Here is a 20,555-nt window from a genome sequence, read left to right on the forward strand (position 1 = left end):
ACTTAGTGCCAGTTAGGTCATATTTTTTCCTGCATCTAAAACAGGAAAATGTCACCATGTCTTCTTTGGTAAATGTCGGTCTTGTTGATGAAGTGTGCATAGCTGTGAATTAAAAATACATCAAATTGAGGACACAAAATCACAGACGTGTCAGTCATTGATGGTTCTTATACCTCTGTATGTTATCACCTCTTTTAAAAGGTTAACTCTAAAAATCTGCTGATTTGTATAGTTGTGTTTTTGATGCATCGGGCTAAAGTCAGGTGTTGCGTTGAAATGCAGTGGCAGTGTTTATACTGACGTGTGTGTAACAGAGGAATTTAGCCTTAAGAATATTAGGTGTGGTAATAATGCGGAATGATTTGGGGAAATAAGAGAGCGATCCAGACCGTTGACGTCAGCGTGCCACGTTTCTGCTGCCGCTGCAGGTCTCCTGGCATGAGACGACGAGACAAACGCTCGCATTTTTCCTCAGAAGCGAGTGAACGCAATGACTTGTTTTGACATGCCTTTTATTTTGATTTTCTTGGTGTATGCTGCGTTTTATTGGTGTGACTTGTTTTAATAGTCACAGATTTGAGTTGTGGTTTAAACGCTTGCGGAATGTGTTCGTGACAAATGAGTCAAACGCGACCGGAAAATGACTCTCGAATTACTTGAACAATGAAAGCGATCTTGACTGTCATTTTTGAAACAAAGATATGTGCATAAAGATTCTTGAAATGCTGTGAATATTTGACAAGTCATCTCCATGCATGCTTTAATAACGTTTGTTATCCACGCACACAACTCAAATAAATGATATTATGTAAGATTACCTGCCGTTATGTAATATACAATTCAAGTGAAGCTTATGTAAGAAATGGTAAGTTCAAAGAGAAAGAAGGTTTTTATACCAGACGCACGTTTTTGGGGGAATTACGCAATGCCACCTTCAAGCTTCACATGGGACACTGGACTCAACAAACAATGATTTTAAAAGCAAAAAATAATCGGTTCATAGTCATTTCAATTTCTTTAACTTTCGACTTTCATTTCTAGTCTCTGTTTTTAGATGATGGTTATATATCTATCAGATTTTATAACCAAAACTATTCATTTAAAAATTCCAGATTTTGGATGTTTTCATTCAGTGTTGTTGTAACAGTTGTGATTCACTCATCCGCTGTTACCATTTTTAATTCAGAGACATCACACAACGCGGCCTCACGTCAGGATCAGGTGTAACAACTGCTGTGGAGAGTAACACACTATAAGATCTGCGTGGCTCAGGAGAGAGAGACAGGAACACAAAAACATCTTATTAGACAGACTCTCTAGTCGCTCGTGTCAAACATTACTGGGTCAACAGAGATTCATCGTTCACTTCTTGTCTTTGTGTGTGTTGCTGTTGAAGGGATAGTTCACCCAAAAATGAAAATTCTGTCATCGTTTACTCACCCTTAGATTGTTCCAAACCTGTGTAAATGTCTTTGTTCTGCTGAACACACAGGAAGACATTTGGAAGAATGTCAGATCTCACCCACCATTTGAGATTCTTGTGTGTTCAGCGGAACAAAGAAATGTATACAGGTTTGGAACAAGGGTGAGTAAACGATGACAGAATCTTCATTTTTGCTTGAAGTATCTCTTTAATATTTAGAGCACATGATTCACACTATTGTCTTTTTCTCTGTGTTTCTCTTTTGTAGGTAAGTAACACTTGAGGATTCATTCTGTCACTGCTGGTAAGATGATCAGAGATCAGTTTTACTGCAGAATCACTGGGTCAACTGTGAATTTAGTGCAGATAAACAGATTTGCCTTTCTCCGCAACCTTCCCCTCTATCCGTCTTTCATCTGTTTACTGTACCTACCCCTCTCTATGTCTGTTTATTTAAATCTATTTTTGTGACCAGGTGTGTGTTTTTTTTTAATTCAGTCCATTATTATCGCAGAATACTGATCATTTCTTAGATCAGTCGTGCTGAGACAGAATCTGAGGACACAGGTTGGGGTTCATCTTAAAGGGACAGTTCACCCAATTATTAAAATTCTGTCATAATTTACCCCCCCCCCCCAAGTTGTTGAAAATCTGTATACATTTCTCTGTTCAGATATTATAATAAGATATTTTGAAGAATGTCGGAAAGCAAACAGTTCTGGGGCACTTTTGACTACCATTGTCATTTTTCCTACTGTTTGGTTACTGAAATTCTTCCAAATGTCTTTCTCTGTGTTCATCAGAACAAAGAAATGTATACAGATTTGGAACAACTCGAGAGTGAGAGAATGAAAAAAAAAAGTTTTTGGGTGAGCTGTGCCTTTAAGGTAACTGGTAAAATAAGAGATCATGTTGAAACTGGAGCTGGTGAATACCTGTGAGATGGATTATTGATTTTTAAACACCAGGCCTGCGGCTATGCTTTCAGAAGAGAGGAAAATACTTTCGAGAAGAAGGGATGCCATGTTTCATTTGACCAGAGCAAAAATACGACTGGGATGTTATAAAAACTAAGACATCACTTTTAGATGATGATAATGTTTCTTAATTTTATCTCACATGTAACCTGAATACATTCATCTAGTACTATTGAAAATAAGACTTGTTTGTGTTGTTGTGTTGTATGTTTGTATGGCTTCATTTTCTATGTCTTTATAGATTTATTAGGGCTTTAAAGCATTTGTTTTAGTGATATTTAGCTCTTGGGAAATACTTTGGCTAGCAAAACACATCGAGGTCACTCATCCAAAGAGGACAGAGAGCTCTATTTGATTTCATAAGAATTCATCATGTGTACATTTGCACTATTTTGAGCTTCATTAGCATTCTGTTAATGTGATGTTATGAGTCATTTTGTGGGACAGAGCATACCGTGGCCTGGTTTTATCAGAAACCGTAAATATTAATGAATGTATCCATCAAGTAAACTCCACGTTCATGTAACCTTCACATTCTTTCACATTCACAAGTTTTCTGGGGCAGCTGGATTTTATGGTTTTATGTGTGTGGGAAAGAAACGTTTTGAGCGAAGTGGCCGTCGTTCGTAGGCTTGTTTCCCATGGACCACAGGAAAAATGTTGTAGCTCCACCCTCGCCGAAATAAACACAAGTGTGCTACCCCTGAAAGTTTTCTTGAACTGAGCATCTTACATTATTATCAGGAGTTACAGCTTGATGCCTTAGCGATGGAAAATAAATTAAGATGGATTTATATTTTTAAAAAGAAATTACACTTTTTTTGTGGTTTAATGGTAATTTTACAGTACAGCATGTTCCATGAGTCTAGTTTCTAGCTATAGATGAGATCTCTATTGAAAGGAATCAGAAGTCCAGATTTGGCTGTAAATGAGCAGGTGGATGATTTCCATTTCCTGGGCCGTAACCGATGCTGCGCAGGTCCTCTGGGATCAGTCCTGAATGATTGATGATGACAAAGTGCTGTTTTTTGTGATGATGGAGGTGGTGATGTTTTGAACTACAGCTTTTACATTGATGGGGGTTTTCCGGTCGGTTATCCTTACAGCTCTTTAGTGGCAGTGCATTGTGGGTGTGGACCGGAATCTTGTGTTTCCCTTGAGTCTCAGTGTATACTGTAAAAGAACTGTAATTTCACAGAATTCTCAATATTTTTTTTTACAGATTTTCCACTAAAATGTAAGAAACCAGATTTGTTTGTGTACTGCTTTTTTGCAGATTTTTATGTATTTTTTGAAATACAGTCAAAACCCGTAAATTTACAGAAAAAGACCACAAATTTGGAGGAGGTCCTGGCTGCAGGATGCAGTACGGGGCGGTGCTACATATGCGTGGAGCTCCGCTCCCTACGCGTCTCATTGGTTAGTGGCTGGGGTAATCTTAAGGGCGGGTCTATGTGTCGTCTCGCCCTAACCTCGCCTTATTGGTTAAACACAAGTAATGACGTCGATTCCTCAGTATGCGTCACTTCCGCTATATGAAGCATCACGGTGAGTGTGAGTACACAGTCTGTATTTGGGCAGTTTTTTTTTATAAGGTTTAATCCCCACATTTAATGAACTTGATTGTCATTGATAAACAATTGAATAGTTCAGATGCAAAACCCTCTAAATGCCACATCATTAACTTGTGATGTTGAAGTGAACGTTTTTTTATACATGGCAGTTTGCTTCAAAAACTGCTAAATACCACATTCTGCTGTGTCGGAAATATATGTTATTAATGGATAAAATGCTTGTTTGACAATGCCAGACAGCTGTTTTACTTGCCAGTAATTGTATGTGTAGACACATATTTACACACACGTAAATGTAATGCAAGCTGTTTGTCGTTGTAATTTTATGTTGTTATATATGCTTATGTTGTAGTATTTTTTAATCCTGCTGTATTCGTATACATTTTAATCATTTGTTGTAATTGAAATAAAGTGAATGATGTAATTCAGTAATTGTGTCTGCTTGTTTTTTTATAGACAAGGAACATTGAAGCTATGTTAGATAAATAATAAGCATGATTGTATAAAGGCAACACACTAATTGGCTATTAAATTTATGGATGTATAAACCTAAAGAGAAACAATGTTTTTTTTAAATGTTTTTGGACTGTTTTCTTAGAAATTTTCTTCACTTAAAAATAAAAATGTACATATTTATATGAAACAGTAATAATGTTCAGTAGACTTTTGTCATTTTTCTTTTATCTTTATATTTCTCTAAAATTTTATCTTAGAACATTCTGGAGGGCCCCGGATCACAGTTTGAAAATCCCTGGATTAAATAACAGTAATAGAAAAAAGTAGGATAATAAATGATAGGCTAAATTAATTTTAATAATAATAAAAATATTAAATAAAAACAAGTAAAGGACGGTAAATAAATACATGGACGTACTTTGTTAAATGAAAAATGAGAAACAAACTGTAAACAAAGACTCTTGCTTACAAATTTACAAATGAATGAAACGCTTCCCCTGAAGTAACTTTCATTGTATTAAGTTTTTAATCTTACTATTTATATTAATAAATAAATACAGAGTTTATATTACAATCGGTTTAAATGGCACCGCATTAAGACGAACAACAGTGTTTTTAACCTCAGTTCCTGGTTTCAACGTCATTTCCTTGTGACCAATGGGAAGAGTTATGTATTTAACAATAACCCCGCCTGCTAAACAATGGGATGTGTTGAGGGCGGAGCTCCACGTGGAGCTCCTCCCCCATATGTAGCACCGCCCCGTACTGCAGCCTGCAGCCAGGTGTACTTGCAAATTTGCAAGTAAACGGGGGGGTATATTTTTTTAGAGGAAAAAAACGTTATTTTACTGTTTATTTCTGGTGCCCCAGCTGCGGCGAGCTGTGCCCCCAAGATTTCATTTTTTACATTTTAATTTTGAAATACGGTAAAAAACTATGAGATTACAGAAAAGACAACACATTTACAAGCAAATGGGGAAAACAATTTGATATACTGTATATCCTAATATCCTATAATTTTACAGGGACATTTTTTTTTATGGTATATTTCTGTTTTTCCAGTTTACATAAAATGACAATTTTTTTAATGAATTTTATTTTACAGTGTATGCTAAAGCAATGAGTGAGGCAACATTAAACAGCCCACACCCTGGGTCTTTATAGACCTGCATCTGAGATGTTTCTACTGCAAATCTCAGTCATATGACAGGTTGGATGTGTTGTAGACGTATTCCAAGTGTTTGGACTGTGATGGTGTACAGTACAGTATAGCTCGTATACAATATACAGTATGTTATGGTCTGCATGCTTGTTTGTGGATATTAAAACTATATATAACACACTTTTAATGTCCTTTGTTTGGTCGGTATCTTACTGAGGCCATTGTGTAAAAACACGATTCACATTTGATCATTTCACCCATTAATAATTTTATTTATTTCACCACTGAAAATGTCGGATAATAAGGTAGCAGAGGTCATGTGATCATGTTTTTGTGTGTTTTTTGGTTTGTTGATGAACATATTGTAAATATTTGTTTATCTCATCTTTATAGTTTGCACAAAACATCTGTATCATCTGTAGTTTTTGTTACTGAGAGAAGGATATTGTTTTTTTAGAAATAGCTATTCTAATCTTCATCTTATGTGTGTCCCCCTTATTTTTAGCCTTTTTCAAAAACACTATTCATTTGTCAAATGAAAAAAAGGACTTGATGCTCCTTTAAAGCACTATTAAACCACATGTGTTATCATACAGCCCTCGCCCTGAGACCACTTTTTGGCTACTTAAAGGAACAGTTCACCCAAAAATCCACTTGGTATGTGAGACAAGTTACATCCAGTTTTAACTGGATTAACTGTTTGAATCAAAACATTTCAGAGATTGCCAAACATAGATAATCTTATTGTTTTTGTGTGTTTCATGACTAGCTGTCACATGATATTTCATCACGAGACATGCAAGAACCAATGAGATTTGAAGTTTTCAACATTTCGCCAAGTTTAAAATTAGCACTTAAATGAGCTTGTTTTGTTTTCAGTTTTGCTAAATTGGCTCAAAATATGACTTGTTTTCTCACAAGCCAATTGTTTTACTTCATAAGAAATCAATTTAATAACACACTGTCGAAAATTACGATGGGATGTTTATTTTTGTGTGAGCTGTTCCTTTGGAGTAACCTGCATTGCTTTGTGTGCAGGCCAAAAGTGAAACCCAAATTGATCGAGTTTGATTTATGTAGTCACATAAAAAGTCCACCGAAGTCCGAATCTTTAGTTGTGACATCTTCATTTGCTGGAAGTTTACAGCTCCAGACTGCCAGTTCTCGGTGGCAGCAGAAGTGTTCCGTCCGTCTCCGTGATGCATACTAATGAGTCGTGCCGAGGTGATGGCGTGTGTAAATGTCACTCATTCCACTGACATCTCAAGCTTTCTCAAACACGTTAAACATGGTCTGTGGTTTCTCTCCTAGCTGACTGATGTTAAGGGTTACGGTTCCTGTCTGTGACGCACCCTGGGCAGCACAAGGAGAGGTGATCCAATGTGAAGTCATTTAGGGACTTTAGTAGATAACTTATGTTTTTATTATTCTCAATCTATTCATAGTCTAATGACTACAAGCCTATTTGTTGGTAAACTCCAAAATATTTCAGAGGTTTTTTTTTATAGATCTTGAGTGTTGTTTTGGAGAAAGCCTTAGAACAGACATCAGCTTGAGATATGTAATTTGGAGACATGTGAAGCACAATGAAGTGCATGTTAGCTGTGCTTCCCATACGTTCATGATCGTCATAAAACCTTATACAGTTAAAGTGAAGTTTGATGTGATTCTTTACTGTACGTGCTGGGTCACATTCAGACACATGTATAGAGCAGCGGTGTATTCGATGTGTGTTTGAAGAGCCGTCGTCTCTGCGCTGCAGGGGTCGGGATGTGACCTTGCACAGCGCTGTAGTGTATACCTGCCCTGGCTGTGTTTGACATTTTCTCTTTTAACAGCACACACATTTTGTTGGCCTTTCCAGCCTGTATGACTGCATAACTCCAGACCGCTGCTATTTTTAAAACATACAAGATTCAGGCATCTGATGTAACTAGAACATTTGAAAATAAACAGAAGTGGGGGAGATAATAAATAAAGCGGTACTGTTTTTGTAACTTTTTTTAAAATATTAGAATTAAACTAGCATTTTTGCATTTTTATTTGTCATTTGATTTTGGCTTTTTTGTGTTTAGTGTCTTTTTTATTAATTGAACAATGCGCAAAACCTTCTGAATAGGTTCACGAATCAGTTCAAATGATTTGCTCAGTTCGCAGCACGATCTGAAGCGGCGGGTTACTCGCTCCTCGTAGCGGGAATCTTAAGAACACGTAGAACACAAAGACCGTTGGATGAAGTGGACATGAATCTATATCTATCAAACCAAAACTGCAAATGCATTGTTTGCCAGCAATGATAAATGGCCGCCATATGCGCGCGCCCGCGCGACCTGTTCGTCAGACACAGCAACATAAGCGCGACCTGTTTAGACACAGAGACGTGGGCTTGCAGAAATATACATTTGAAGAACAGAAGGAAGAAAACTTGTTGATGGGCGTGTGGTTTACAGTATATTTACAAGTAAAGTCCAATGCACATAGAATCCAAAAATTGCGTCCAAAATTTTTGCACGTTAAAAAATAAATACGACCTCACGTTGTGTCAACCACATTTACACACTGCCTCCGATATTTTCGTCCGTCATAAAAAAATCGGACTGGCTTCGATTTTTTGCATTTTTCGCATCCTTAGCAAGGATTTTGAAAGGTGTTTTGACAATTTAGAGACACCGTACAAACGAGCGCCAAATACCAAAAAAACGCATACGAAAATTTCGTACTATATGTGCAAAGACCTTAAGAGCTTGTCACAACACACACGTGACACAACAGTTTTGTATAAAATCAGTTTGTATTTCATATAAGAGAGAACTGCAGATGTTCTAGATCATCTTAGGAAAAGCTCTGAGTTTAGTTAAATGCATTGTAAACGCAAATCTCTGCAGGTTTACTTTAGTTTGACATGGTGTACTATTCTAAATAAGTTGGCTACATTGACATTGGGACTAGATGAAATTCACAGAAATGCTTGTCTCTTCTGTGTTTGTCTATTCTTTAGTCTCTATGTGTATATAATTTAATAATAATCTAAAATATTGATTAAAATAAAATAATAAAATATTGGCATTAATATTAATTTCATAAATAGTATATAATCAGATACAAAGTAACTAGCTACTTGAGTAGTTTTTTCATTGCATACTTTTTTACTTTTACTCGTAATTTTTTAAATATTGACTTTTACTTTTACTTGAGTAACAATTTCTCTAGTTACTTGTACTTTTACTTGAGTAAAGACTTTGGCTACTCTACCCACCTCTGGACCTTGTTTCTTTGATTCTATAAGGTAATTTTTTTGTGGTGTCAAGTGCCTAACATTGACCCTACAATCTGAAACATATGAAACCGTCTGTGTTTTAGCTCATGGGTGTGTGTTGTTGAGTTTATCAGCTGGTGTTCCTGCAGACGTCGGGTGGCTGATAGACAGAGGCCCTACTGAAGGTTGTAGATTACAGATGTACTCCAGCAGCAGATTGAACCATCAGTGCCTTCATGAGGAAATATTATCTTCTTTATCTTGACTCCGATTTTCTCCTTTCTGGGGAAGAGTAGTAGAGGTTGTGTTGTGTTTATTACTAAACTAATTGTTAAAAATACTGTCAATGGACATGTACTGTATTAGAGACTGAATATTTCTAGAGTAAAACTGTCACTCAAGGTAGACACATGGTATAGTCTTGTCTTTAGAATCTCAATCTCTGCTTGGCTCAACTTTAACTGTATTTGCAAAAATTAGGTTTTGTATTTGGCTTCCATTATTGTTTTTGAGCAAGACTGCTTGTATTTTTGTGTAAATTTTATGATTTCAGATTTTAGTATTACTTGATCACAAACATTTCCTCTTGTACTCAAAGCTTCTTTATTGTTATTTTTGAAGTATTTTAGTAACTATAATTTGCTATATTGACAGTAGTTAAACTCATTTATGAAACATATTCAGCTTTTGTTTCTCCAGCTCTGTTTAATAGAGGAGCAGACTTATCTTAAAGTCCCCGTGAACCGGAAGTTGCGATTGTTTTTACTTCCGTAGTGAAAAGGAATTTCTAATGAGAAAATGTCTTTCTCTGCAATTTGATTGGATGTATAAAAACAGCCGTTGCGTTTTGAAATGGAACTGGCAGCATACTGACAGTTGAAGGGGAGGAGTTAATGGGTGCTCCGCCCAAGCCATCTAACATACATCATTTAAGATGGATAGTCGTTACAGGACGAAGGTGCATTTTCAGATTTGAACTAAAGATTATGAGGCCACACGATTTTTAAAAAGAGAATGACCCACATTGATAAACTATTTACAATAAACGCTGCAATATTTCAAGAAAAAATAGGCATTGTCGGTTTTTATTTCACTGGGACTTTAAGCAGACATTAGCTCAGTGTTTCTGTTCATGAGTTTGTAAATTGAAATCTATTATCCGTTCATATAAAACAAATCCACACGGTGAGGTTTTGTGAAAGCTCGGCTTTGTATGTTGGCTGTACTGTAGATCAGCTGGGGTCGCCTCCGTTCTTCAGGCCATTCTGTGTGCTTCATGTGTTCATGTTGATGAGAAGTGACTGTGTGCATCAGGCTCTCTCCTGACTGCGCTAAACACAAACTGACATTTGTGCCCGCCGCTGAACTACACCGAGATTTTAATAATACAGAGTTTTTGCTGTGTGTAATGTAAGGCCACTTAAAATAAAGTCAAGTGAATGGAGCTTAGGTAACATATCACAGCTGAAGTGTTTGGGAAACGAGATCTAATTGATCAGCCTGTAAGAAATGTCACAAGTGAGATCTTTTTACTATCTCAGTTGTTTCTCCTCGACAGCAATGAGATCAAATGGAGATTAAATGGAAACTTTTGTTAAGTCTCAGATATTTCTCCTAAGAAAAGGAGGCAGAAATCTCACAAATGTAGATGTCAACAATGTCTCAAACTGAGCTCAGATTTGTTTTTCGCGTCACTCGTGGGAAAATAACGAACTATTCCCGTGAGTAATAAAGAGCGAGGAACACGATGCTTCGCGTTTGGTGTGAACGCAGTGTAACATTTCCTCTGGGTATTTTACTAGAATATCAAACTTTTAAAATGATCATGTTCTAAATGCCAGTAGCAGTGCTTTTTAGCATTTTGGTGATGTTTTTACTTAACCTCTTATCCTAAATTTTGATTCCATGCTTTTATTATATATATTTTTAGGGGCTTTTTGCCTTTTTTATGTGATAGGGCAGTGGAGAACAGACAAGAAAGCATTGGATAGAGACAGGGGAGTGGGACCGGCAAAGGACGCGCGCTCGAGACGGGAATCAAACTCAGATCGGGCCGCAAGTGCTCTGGCACTATACTGTATGTCGGCGCACTAACCACAGGGCTTTTGGCGCCGAGATGGTTTCATGCTTTTGACAAAAATAACACTTATAATACAGAAAATATTCTTTGATAAAGTAATTGCAATATAATGAAATGTTGACTATTTGAACTATTGTAACCCCAGCTCAATGTGTTGAAGACTCACCACTTGGGCACGCCCCCAACATTTAGACGTCACTTGCCATGATTTTTGTTTATTTACTTTTAAACAGTTAATTACTGTAAAATCCAGTCCAGTTACTGCACCTGATGGTGAGCAGCTTTACATGTGCTGTCTTTACGTCATTCAGAAATTGTATGGCTGTCCCAGAGAAAGGTCTAGTGTATGCACATAAATGAACCAAACATAACATTCAGAGCACCTCAGCCATGCGTGACATCGAAAGCGTTCATTCAGCTTCTGCTCCAGCTACTTTGTAATTCCTAACGTACACATTCTATTATGTCACGACGATAGTTTTGATTTATGGTTGGCATTACGCTGTGTTAGGCCCTGCATAAAAACATCAGTCAGATTTAGAGGTGAAATTGAATTATGTCACATGGACGGATCTGTCAGTGAGCTTTTCATTGCGGGTACTCGGAGGGGAAAATTGGACAAGGAATGAAGGTGCTTAGTTGGACAACATGCATAATTCTTCAAGACGGAGTGGTGTGATCGCAGTTTTCTCTTTGTCCTAAAATGGCATTAGCCAAGCATGTTGGGGCGCCCTGAGGGGTGTGTATAAGACACAATCATCTGGTTTGGGGAAGAATGTGCTTAATGTGTGTATTGTCTGAAGGGAATTTCTATTGCTCTGATGTTGCTCCGTCATGGCTCATGGGGCTTAATGGAGATCTGAAATACGTATCACCAAATAAAACACTTTGAACATGGAAAGCATACGAATGAAATTATAAATGTTTCAATTGGAATACCAGCATTTGGAATTTACTGAAGAGATAACTGAAATATGACTTCTCTAATCTGATAGAGAGACTATAATTTGCTCCGTTAGATCTCATTGCTGTCTTGTGTTTATTTATGAGATTTTTTAGTTTTCTCTCCTATGGGCTTACATGGTCTTACAAACTATTTAATTGTGTTTTTTTCATTACTAGTTATTTTTTTGTTAGCAAGCATTTTCATGTCACATTTTTGCTTTTATCCTCAATGCATTCAATTTATATATATTTTTAAATCGCCGTGTGTTTGGAATTGAACCTATGACGTTTGCATCGCTCATGAAACGCACTACTGGTTGAGCTACAGGAACACTGTTTGAATGTCTTGTCATTGCTTTTGACCTTTCAGACATTGTCATCAGGTTTAAATCCTGCTGCAGAAACAGGCTGGTCCAGCTGTCACAATGTGTGCTTTATTTAGCTCCGTGCAATGTTGGCCGGTCAGAGTTTCCCTCGCGGGGCCCCTTGACGCTGAGAAACACACACACGCGCGCACAGTCTCTCGCAAACACACACCCTGTTCTGCCCCGAGCCGGTGCTGCGGCAGAGAGAGCTGGTAGACGCTCTCAAGACGAGAACCGGGAACACCGCTGTGTACTGGAGAGAGAGAGAGAGAGAGAGAGAGAGCGAGAGAGAGAGAGAGAGAGAGCGCACCCTGGGGTTAGAAAGAGTGAAAGAGAGAGAATGTGTGATCCGTGGATAAGTGACTTGTGTGAACGTTGAGAGATTGAACACGTGCTATCAGGCTTTTTGTTGCACAATTTCATCTTCTGCGCGATGGCTAGTGCTCAGCGGCACGAGCACTGTCTGCCGAGACGGAGCACAGGAACGCAGGCAAGATGACACGGTTTATTTTTTTCACCGTCTCTTCTCGCTCGCTTCATCTAATCCCTTACGGCTACTCCACCCATTCCTTCAGCAAACAGCAGTGAATTCATTGAAGCTGTCTACACTAAGAGGATCAAAAAGCGTACACGGTGTTAGGTGGGAGAGGGGTGCTTTTTTATTTTTGGGAGATGGGCTGTCTCAACCTACATTGGAATACTGAGGACACCGCAGCCCATCGGACCGGATAGGACCTGTCATCCTTCTGTCTATGGCATCTGCGCCGTCTGTGCCAGGGATTTTACAGAGGAGGGATGACTCCGGGTTTCCTGGAGGCACAAGCGCGCACATCTTTCAGTTTTTCTCCGAGATACAGTTACTAAGACTTCACAATGAGGATGCACAATGAGTTTCAGATTGCACACCGAAGGCAGCAGACGGACCCTCGTGCTGCCCTTTGTTTGTTGTTTTTGCTCTACTACTGCGGAATAAGCCCTAAACACGAAGACTAGCGGCAGTTTAGCTTGACATGCCAGTCATCCCGTTGCCTTAAACGTTTCTTTATGCACAATAGAGATTTCCACGTGTGAAGTATTAAGACTCTTGTGTGGAATAGCATGCTGATGCGCTGAGAAGATGGTGTCTGACTTTTTGTTTCTGAGATGTTTGGAGCACATTTCAACAGAGGCTTGTAAGTAGCGGGTATGATGGCTGTCGTGAGGTCTGTGTAAGAGTTATTTATTTCTAGAAGGGAGACGCCGACCGAACCACGCCTTCGCTTAAATGAAGACCGGCCGCAATTACACAGGAAGGGATATAAAAATGATGCACGTCAACAACTTCCCGTTCCGAAGGCATTCCTGGATATGGTGAGTAATGAGTACATGAAAAACAGAGCGTTCACTGGGGTTCACTGGGAAGTTTGCACACAGAACCTACGAGGATGTGTTAGCCTGTAGATTTGTATTAATCTTGAGGTAACTGTCATTGGGTGTTAAGCGAGGCTTTCCAATGGTTGCCGTTTGGGTAAGATCTAGACAAAACCATGTCCATTTCTTACCCAACCATGGAATAAAAAACAACTCAGCATTTTTTAAGGTTAATTCGCACAGATCCAACTAACATATGAGAATGGTGTGAATTAGGGCTGCGCAATATACAGTGTTGGGTGTAACTAGTTACTAAGTAATTAGTTACTGTAATTTAATTACTTTCCCCTTGAAAAAGTAAAGTAAGGCATTACTCTTATTTTTTCTGTAATTTAATTACAGTTACTTCTGATGTAATTAAACTAAATACTTTGTGTAATAAACTGTATGTGTGTGCAATAGTGGAATTAACATCAAAATTCAAAGTCTAACTATAGAATCCGTGCTTTAATGTAGAATTCTCACATTTGTAATATTTTGGTCAGTTAATAAGAGTACTTTATGTAGTTTATATGATTTATTTGAATGAATTAAATAAGCCGTTTCATGTCTATCCTTGAATCACTTAACTAATCAAGGTTGATGTAGGACATAGAAAGTAATTAGTAATAAGTAACTAAATACTTGTTGGAGAGAGTAATTTGTACAGTAATCTAATTACACTATTGAATATGTAATTAGTAACTAGTAATTAATTACTTTTTGAGAGTAACTTACCCAACACTGGCAATATATCGGACTTATCTTAACATCGCAAATGTGCATACCGCGCAATATTTGCAATAACGGAATTATTAAAAAAATTCAAATAGTTACGCATTTGTTGGATTACGTAAACAACGGCAAAGTCCGTTTATGGAAGTCGTGCCACTCTGCGGCCATCTTTGCAACATGCCCCCCGGGCAGTTAGGACAGTTATTACGTAATTCAAACAAGACGTGAATGGGAATACTGATATTTCTACAATCGCCGGCTAAAATCCCAATTAAACGACGTATTTACATTTTTTTTAAATGACGTAAACTGTACCACAACGTTTGTTTCCTATGATCAAATTGCGCTTAAAAACATTATTTTTCATGCTTTGCTTTCGATACTACGCATGCGCTAAGCTTCGCTAGGGCGGCCATATTGAGCGTTGCGTTCCTCCCCATTCATTTCAATGGCAGTGACGCATCTTGTTAATATTAATATCGTTGACGACGCTGATCCAAAGCCGGTCCAAAAGAACTTCCGGTTTCAGTTTTTTAACGCTACACAATGGTTGAACTAAATGCAACTAACAGAACATTTTAACCGAATCAAAATGTTAAACGGATATAATAAAGCTTCAATTATACAGTATATGTGAGATTTAAAAAAATAAAACTGTAACCGGAAGTGCTTCTGGACCAGTTTCTTCATCTTGCGAAGTGGTCTATAAGTTTTAGGTTGACGCAGATAGAAAAATAAATATCGTATCGCATTATATAGCATACTATCGCATATCGCATTTTTCTTTCATATCACATAGCCCATGTGAATTTTAAAGTCATGGGCAGCACATGGGAGTGTTGTTTGGTCTATATGGCTTAACCGGGTTCACCATTAGGCATCTACTTCAGATGACACCTGGCAAGCACTACCATAGAGCTTCAGTCCACACGTCCTCTCTCCCGTACCGCCGTCACCATAGAGGCTATTTATTTACACATTCGGTGGGCGATCTTCCTTTCTTTATTCCCTCGACGGGTGTGTTCCACACTACGTGTGCGACCGCCTCGTGGATTCACCTGGCAGCTTTGGGATTTCACAAGTTATCTCAGACAAAACTCCTGTCGACACCCGAGCATGAACAGCAGGCTGTGGTGTCATCACCCTCGATGTGGAAATCCAGCGAAACAAAACAGAGCAAGCGCGGCACAATGAATCAGGCGTGACAGCTGTGTGCTTCGGGTTCTCTCGGAGGCTGCGGGCGTCTTTAATGGCACCGCTCTGACGTGCTGCTTTACGATGGTGATAAATAAGCGAACAGGAACGTTAGCGTGGCACATGCATAGCTGAACGGGGATGTGGTTGTGTTTGTTAGAGGGCTACAGAACACGGCGTAACCTGACATGCAGGAGCGCCGCTGTGCTGACATTATGGGCATGATAAACTTTAGTCACTACTCAAACAGACCATAAACGAGCATTGCAGATGGGTTTAAATAAACCTTCGGTGTGACTTTGGTCTATGCTCATGCCAACAGCACTTCTTAAATATTTGAAGGGAAAACAGATTGTAATTTGCATTATTGTTCACCTCGATCAAGTTACAGTATTGCGAAAACACTGTGTTATTTTCTTTCCAAGTAAGAAAGTATTGTTTCACATTCAAGTAATGCTTTGTGAACGTTAAGGTGTGAGTATCTTTCAATTTTGTTTTTGTACAGCACACTAACCAGTGTTCGACACCGTTTCTGTATAAACGCTCTGGAGGATGGCATTTGAAGTCGTATTTTAGCCTCAAGACAACGCTATTATCTCAGTTGTCTTTCCCAAGGCAGCAAAAACAGTTCAGATGTGTCTTTATTCAAAGATGTTTCATGTGAAAAGCACAAATCCTCTCTACGTGTGATGCAGTTATTGTGTTTATCAGGTCATATCATGACAAACCTCACTAACCGCCATAGTCATTCGAATGAACCTTTATTTACTTTACACGTGTTACTTGATTTTAAATCATTTGAAAAGATGTCAAGACTAAACATGACATACCTGTATTTTTAAAACATGTCAAGACTATTTAAAACATCCAGAAAAAAGGCATGCTTCATTTGCTTCTGTTCGCAAAACAGACGTGTTGCTTTTAAACTGGGATGATGTGGATTCGGTGTCCAAATATATTTTTATAATTGTTTTATAAATAACTATTATATTATTTAAATACAGCATTGTTTTGATCTGAAGTAAAGCAAACAAGGATAATTAATCACATGCATTTGTAATATTTTAAATATCATGTGCGTCATTGCCTGAAATGAGTTTTGGAACATTGTAATGAAACTCTCAGGCTGAATAAATGACAGCACATGGCAGGCGTGCAGAAAATGAAAACCAAGAATGTTAAGCATTTTATCACCACAGTGATAAGCCCAAAATAACATAATCCCCTGTATTTCATTTTATCCTGCACACATGCATGTTTACTGGGATATCTAAATGGGGACATGCCATAGTCAGCTAATAATGTACAGTATAATATATGCAGATAATAATGAATGAATTGAAACCCTGAAGAAAAACATTTTGCATTTGTACTGTATTTGTAAATCGTTTCCATGCAGCTCTTAAATATTAAGTGAGTTGATGTTTTTAGCCTTTTTAGAAGAAATTCTTGGTGGTTTTGTGCTGCTTCATTTTATCAATGGAATTGATCTGTTGAGATGAGCGCTAAACATCTTGTAAAGGTCAAAGGTTGTCAGTATGAGGTTTGGTTTCTCAGTCTTCATGGATGTGCCGGTGACCTGGATCTTGCCGTGCGTTGTTGTTTTGTTGCTAATTGGCATCAGAGTCGACTTCACTGCTTTCTCTAATCGACAACCTTGAAATATCTTTTAAATGTGATGTTATTCAGGTTGTGAGTTAAAGGGGTTACTTAAAGGGATAGTTCACCACCCCCCAAAAAATTCATTTACTCTCCTTCATGTCATGTCAAACCTGTACGACTTTCATTCTTCTGCAGAGCACAAAAGAAGATATTTTGAAGAACGTTGGCGACCAAACAACATTGAACCCCATTGACTTCCATTGTATGAACACACAACCACCGAGACATTTCTCAAAATATCTTCTTTTGTGTTCCACTGAATATACAGGTTTTGAATCACACGAGGTGGCAGATACTTAAAAGTCTAAAGTGCATTCAAAGTAAACATTTTAACCATGTGTGATCCCTGGTATTGAACCCATGGCATTTGCTTTGCTAATGCAATGCTCTACCAATTGAGCTACAGGAAAAAAATCTCTTTTTTCCTCATTTGTTTGTTTGTTTTTAGAGAAAAGGCGCTACTACAACATTACAAAGAGCAAAACGATTTGGCACCAGCAGTAACACAGATGTGTTTTAAGAGCCACATGACCGCATTGCTTGTGTCTCAGAGTTTAGCACTTCAGCATCCTGGAGTCAGACGCAGGAGGCAGAGGCCATTATTTCATATCGCTCAGAGAGCAGACGCCAGCTGATTCAGCACATCCCGCCAGCTTGACACACCTACATCCACTGGAGTTTAATGCATTACTTATTTAAAGTACCTGAGACAGCGGTGATCAAACACATGCATATTATTCATATGAACACGGCTTAGAGGAAGCGGCTTTGTGCATTCGATTGTCTTTTAAAGGCACTTTGAAGCCAGTCAGTTTATAAGAATATAAGTGAATATTTTTATTCATAGTAGTTTTCCAAACCATGTCACATTACATAACGTACTTCACACAATGTTTTTCAGGTGTAAGTAGACGCGGAGGATAAGATGCGGTAATCTTACAGCAGACATGATGCTATTAAAAGACTCGTAGTGTACCGTACGTAGCTTGTGTCTAGAGATCTTCCCAGGCTTACATTTGCGACAGGGCATCCCTGGGACAGCCCACATCTACGCACACCCGCTGCGGGAGAGTCCGTTAAAAGACGTCAGTGACATCACAGAGGTAGGGTTTAATGGGATTAGCATTTGTCCAACAGCAAAATGACTAAACCTATTACCTCAGCCTTGTGTTAATGCTACCAGCATATACGCCAGCGTGAGGTAATCGGACGCTCGCTAATGCAGGGATTAGACTCCAGCAGCGCTGATGGAAAAGCCCTTCAAGACAATGCAAATTAGGCCTGGAGTTCTAGGAAATCTCCAGAGAGTTGTTCCCATCGCTTCACGTGGTTGTACGCATCCTTGCGTCCGTTTTTACAGATCATTTTCAAGTCAGCGCTCCACATGATTTAATCGTTACACATTTGGATTGCTGAGAGCGCAGGTTTAAATGAGTTTGAAACATTCGTTGTAATGTTGGGATGATTGTCAGCTTTGTTTAGACTTGTTCTTCATAACCAAATAACAACGGCACACTAAATATAAAATAAAAATAGCTCTCCTTCCAAAACCTTGTACAGTATCTCCATCATTTGTGATTTTTTTGTCATAAATCGTTATTATTAGTCACCCTTTATGTTTGTCACCGGGTTTTGCAAAGCCTTTATAAAGTATTAAAAAGTGCTTGTCAACTTTATTTTTTAAATGATTAAATACTAAGCGAATTTGGACATTCAAGGGTTTGGAAGGACATCAACGGTATTAAATATTGGAGGTGTACACTACACTCTTAAAAATAAAGGTGATTAGAAGGGTCTTCACAGCGATGCCACAGAAGAACCATTTTTGGTTCCACAAAGTACCATTCAGTCAAAGGTTCTTTAAAGAATCATCTCTTTCTTACTTTTTTATGATCTGAAGAACCTTTCTTCGGATGTTAAAGGTTCTTTATGGTACCAAAATAAGCACTTTATAAGAATGTACCGGTCCAGTGTTTTGAACTGTTTGACTGATTTCACAAACCTTTCGGCTACTACACCTGAAAATGCTCTCTCATATGTAAGTCGCTTTGAATGAAAGTGTCTGCTATTAGAAGATAAATGTAATTATTTTGATCTAAAGGTGTTTGTCTGAATATTTGCAATAAGTTCTGTTGACAGAAATATAGTGTGCCAACATATTTTCTTTTATTACAAAAAATACATTTTATTAAAAACAAAAGCAGCAAATAAGATCCAAGAATATGCTTTAAAACACCTTACGCCAAGACGCTGTTTGATAAAGTGACAAAAGAATGTGTTTTTTGAAGAGACTAATATGTTGGCACAATGATATTTCTGTCGAAACAAACTCATTTTAATTATTCATTGTTCACGTTTTCAGTAATGGTTGTATTTGTCTTTATCGTGGTGGCTGTGCGGTTCAAAGGTTGCAGACTTCAAAGTTTTTCTTCCCTTTAGGGAACAGTTTTCCTCTGTTTCTTTAAGAAAATACTCCCAGATGTAAACAAATCACATAGGAAGGATTGTCTGTCCACACACAGTTTGGGTAGATGGCTTTTATTTTCATCAGTGTGTATTGGAAACACGTGTTGTGTTCTGCACGACTGACGCAGTTGAAGATATTTGAGGGGATGATGTGGCTTAACCTTCTTTTGTTCTAGTCGTCCATCCATCCACAGCTGGTCTTCACACCAGACGTAACGCTGAAGAACATGGCCTCTTGTTGAGACATAATCTCATTTGGATTTAAACAGAGATGAGGGGTATTTAAAAGAAAAACATTCTTTTGTTTCATGTTTCACGTTGTTTTGTCCAGAAATAGTCGGTGCTTGACTGTTGGGCTCATTGTCTGTATATGGAAAAGCTTTGAAAATAAACTAGCCACTGATGCTCACGCCAACAAGGGAACCGGCCTATTAATAACCCGATCCGTGTCAAAATGAGGCTGTGATGCTGAATCTACCTGACAAACTCATAAAAGCGCTCTGTTGTCTGAGAGAGAAAAAAAGTGCTGCACGGAAACTTCTCAAGGACGGAAAAAACTTTGATCATTTGCGGTGTGCCTGCCAAGCGTGCCAAATGGTAGTGAGAAAGTCAGTCTCCTGTGGAGAAGATCATTAATTCAGCAAGACGGAGTGAGACACAGTGAGACAGATGCTGGCAGATTGCATCACCGGTAACTTTAATCCCAGGTGATCGACCACATGGCTGTTAGTAATGAAACCGGCCTGTGCCATGAAAATATAGCTCTTATTACACGCTCTTCTCATCTCTCTTTCCTCTTCATCATCTGTCATCTTCTTCAGTGCTTTTAATGAATAAAGCATTTGGGTAAGTGGAAAGACAAAATCGCAAC

General features: G+C 38.3%; 1 protein-coding gene across 9 annotated transcripts in view; it reads left to right on the forward strand.

Moving 5' to 3' along the window:
• LOC130546116 (cAMP-specific 3',5'-cyclic phosphodiesterase 4D-like) overlaps positions 1-20,555 on the forward strand; it is a 136,283-nt gene that overhangs the window by 71,673 nt on the left and 44,055 nt on the right. The window contains exon 1 of one of the 9 annotated variants that reach the window (XM_057321213.1): positions 12,463-13,588. The exons of the other annotated variants lie outside the window; for them this stretch is intronic. Coding sequence (XP_057177196.1) covers positions 13,503-13,588 — 86 coding nt within the window. The 5' untranslated portion in view covers positions 12,463-13,502. Of the gene's footprint in view, positions 1-12,462; positions 13,589-20,555 lie in introns of those variants that run through there. 9 annotated transcript variants of the gene reach the window in all.

Source organism: Triplophysa rosa, linkage group LG22 (genome assembly GCF_024868665.1).
Source record: "Triplophysa rosa linkage group LG22, Trosa_1v2, whole genome shotgun sequence".
NCBI lineage: Eukaryota > Metazoa > Chordata > Actinopteri > Cypriniformes > Nemacheilidae > Triplophysa > Triplophysa rosa.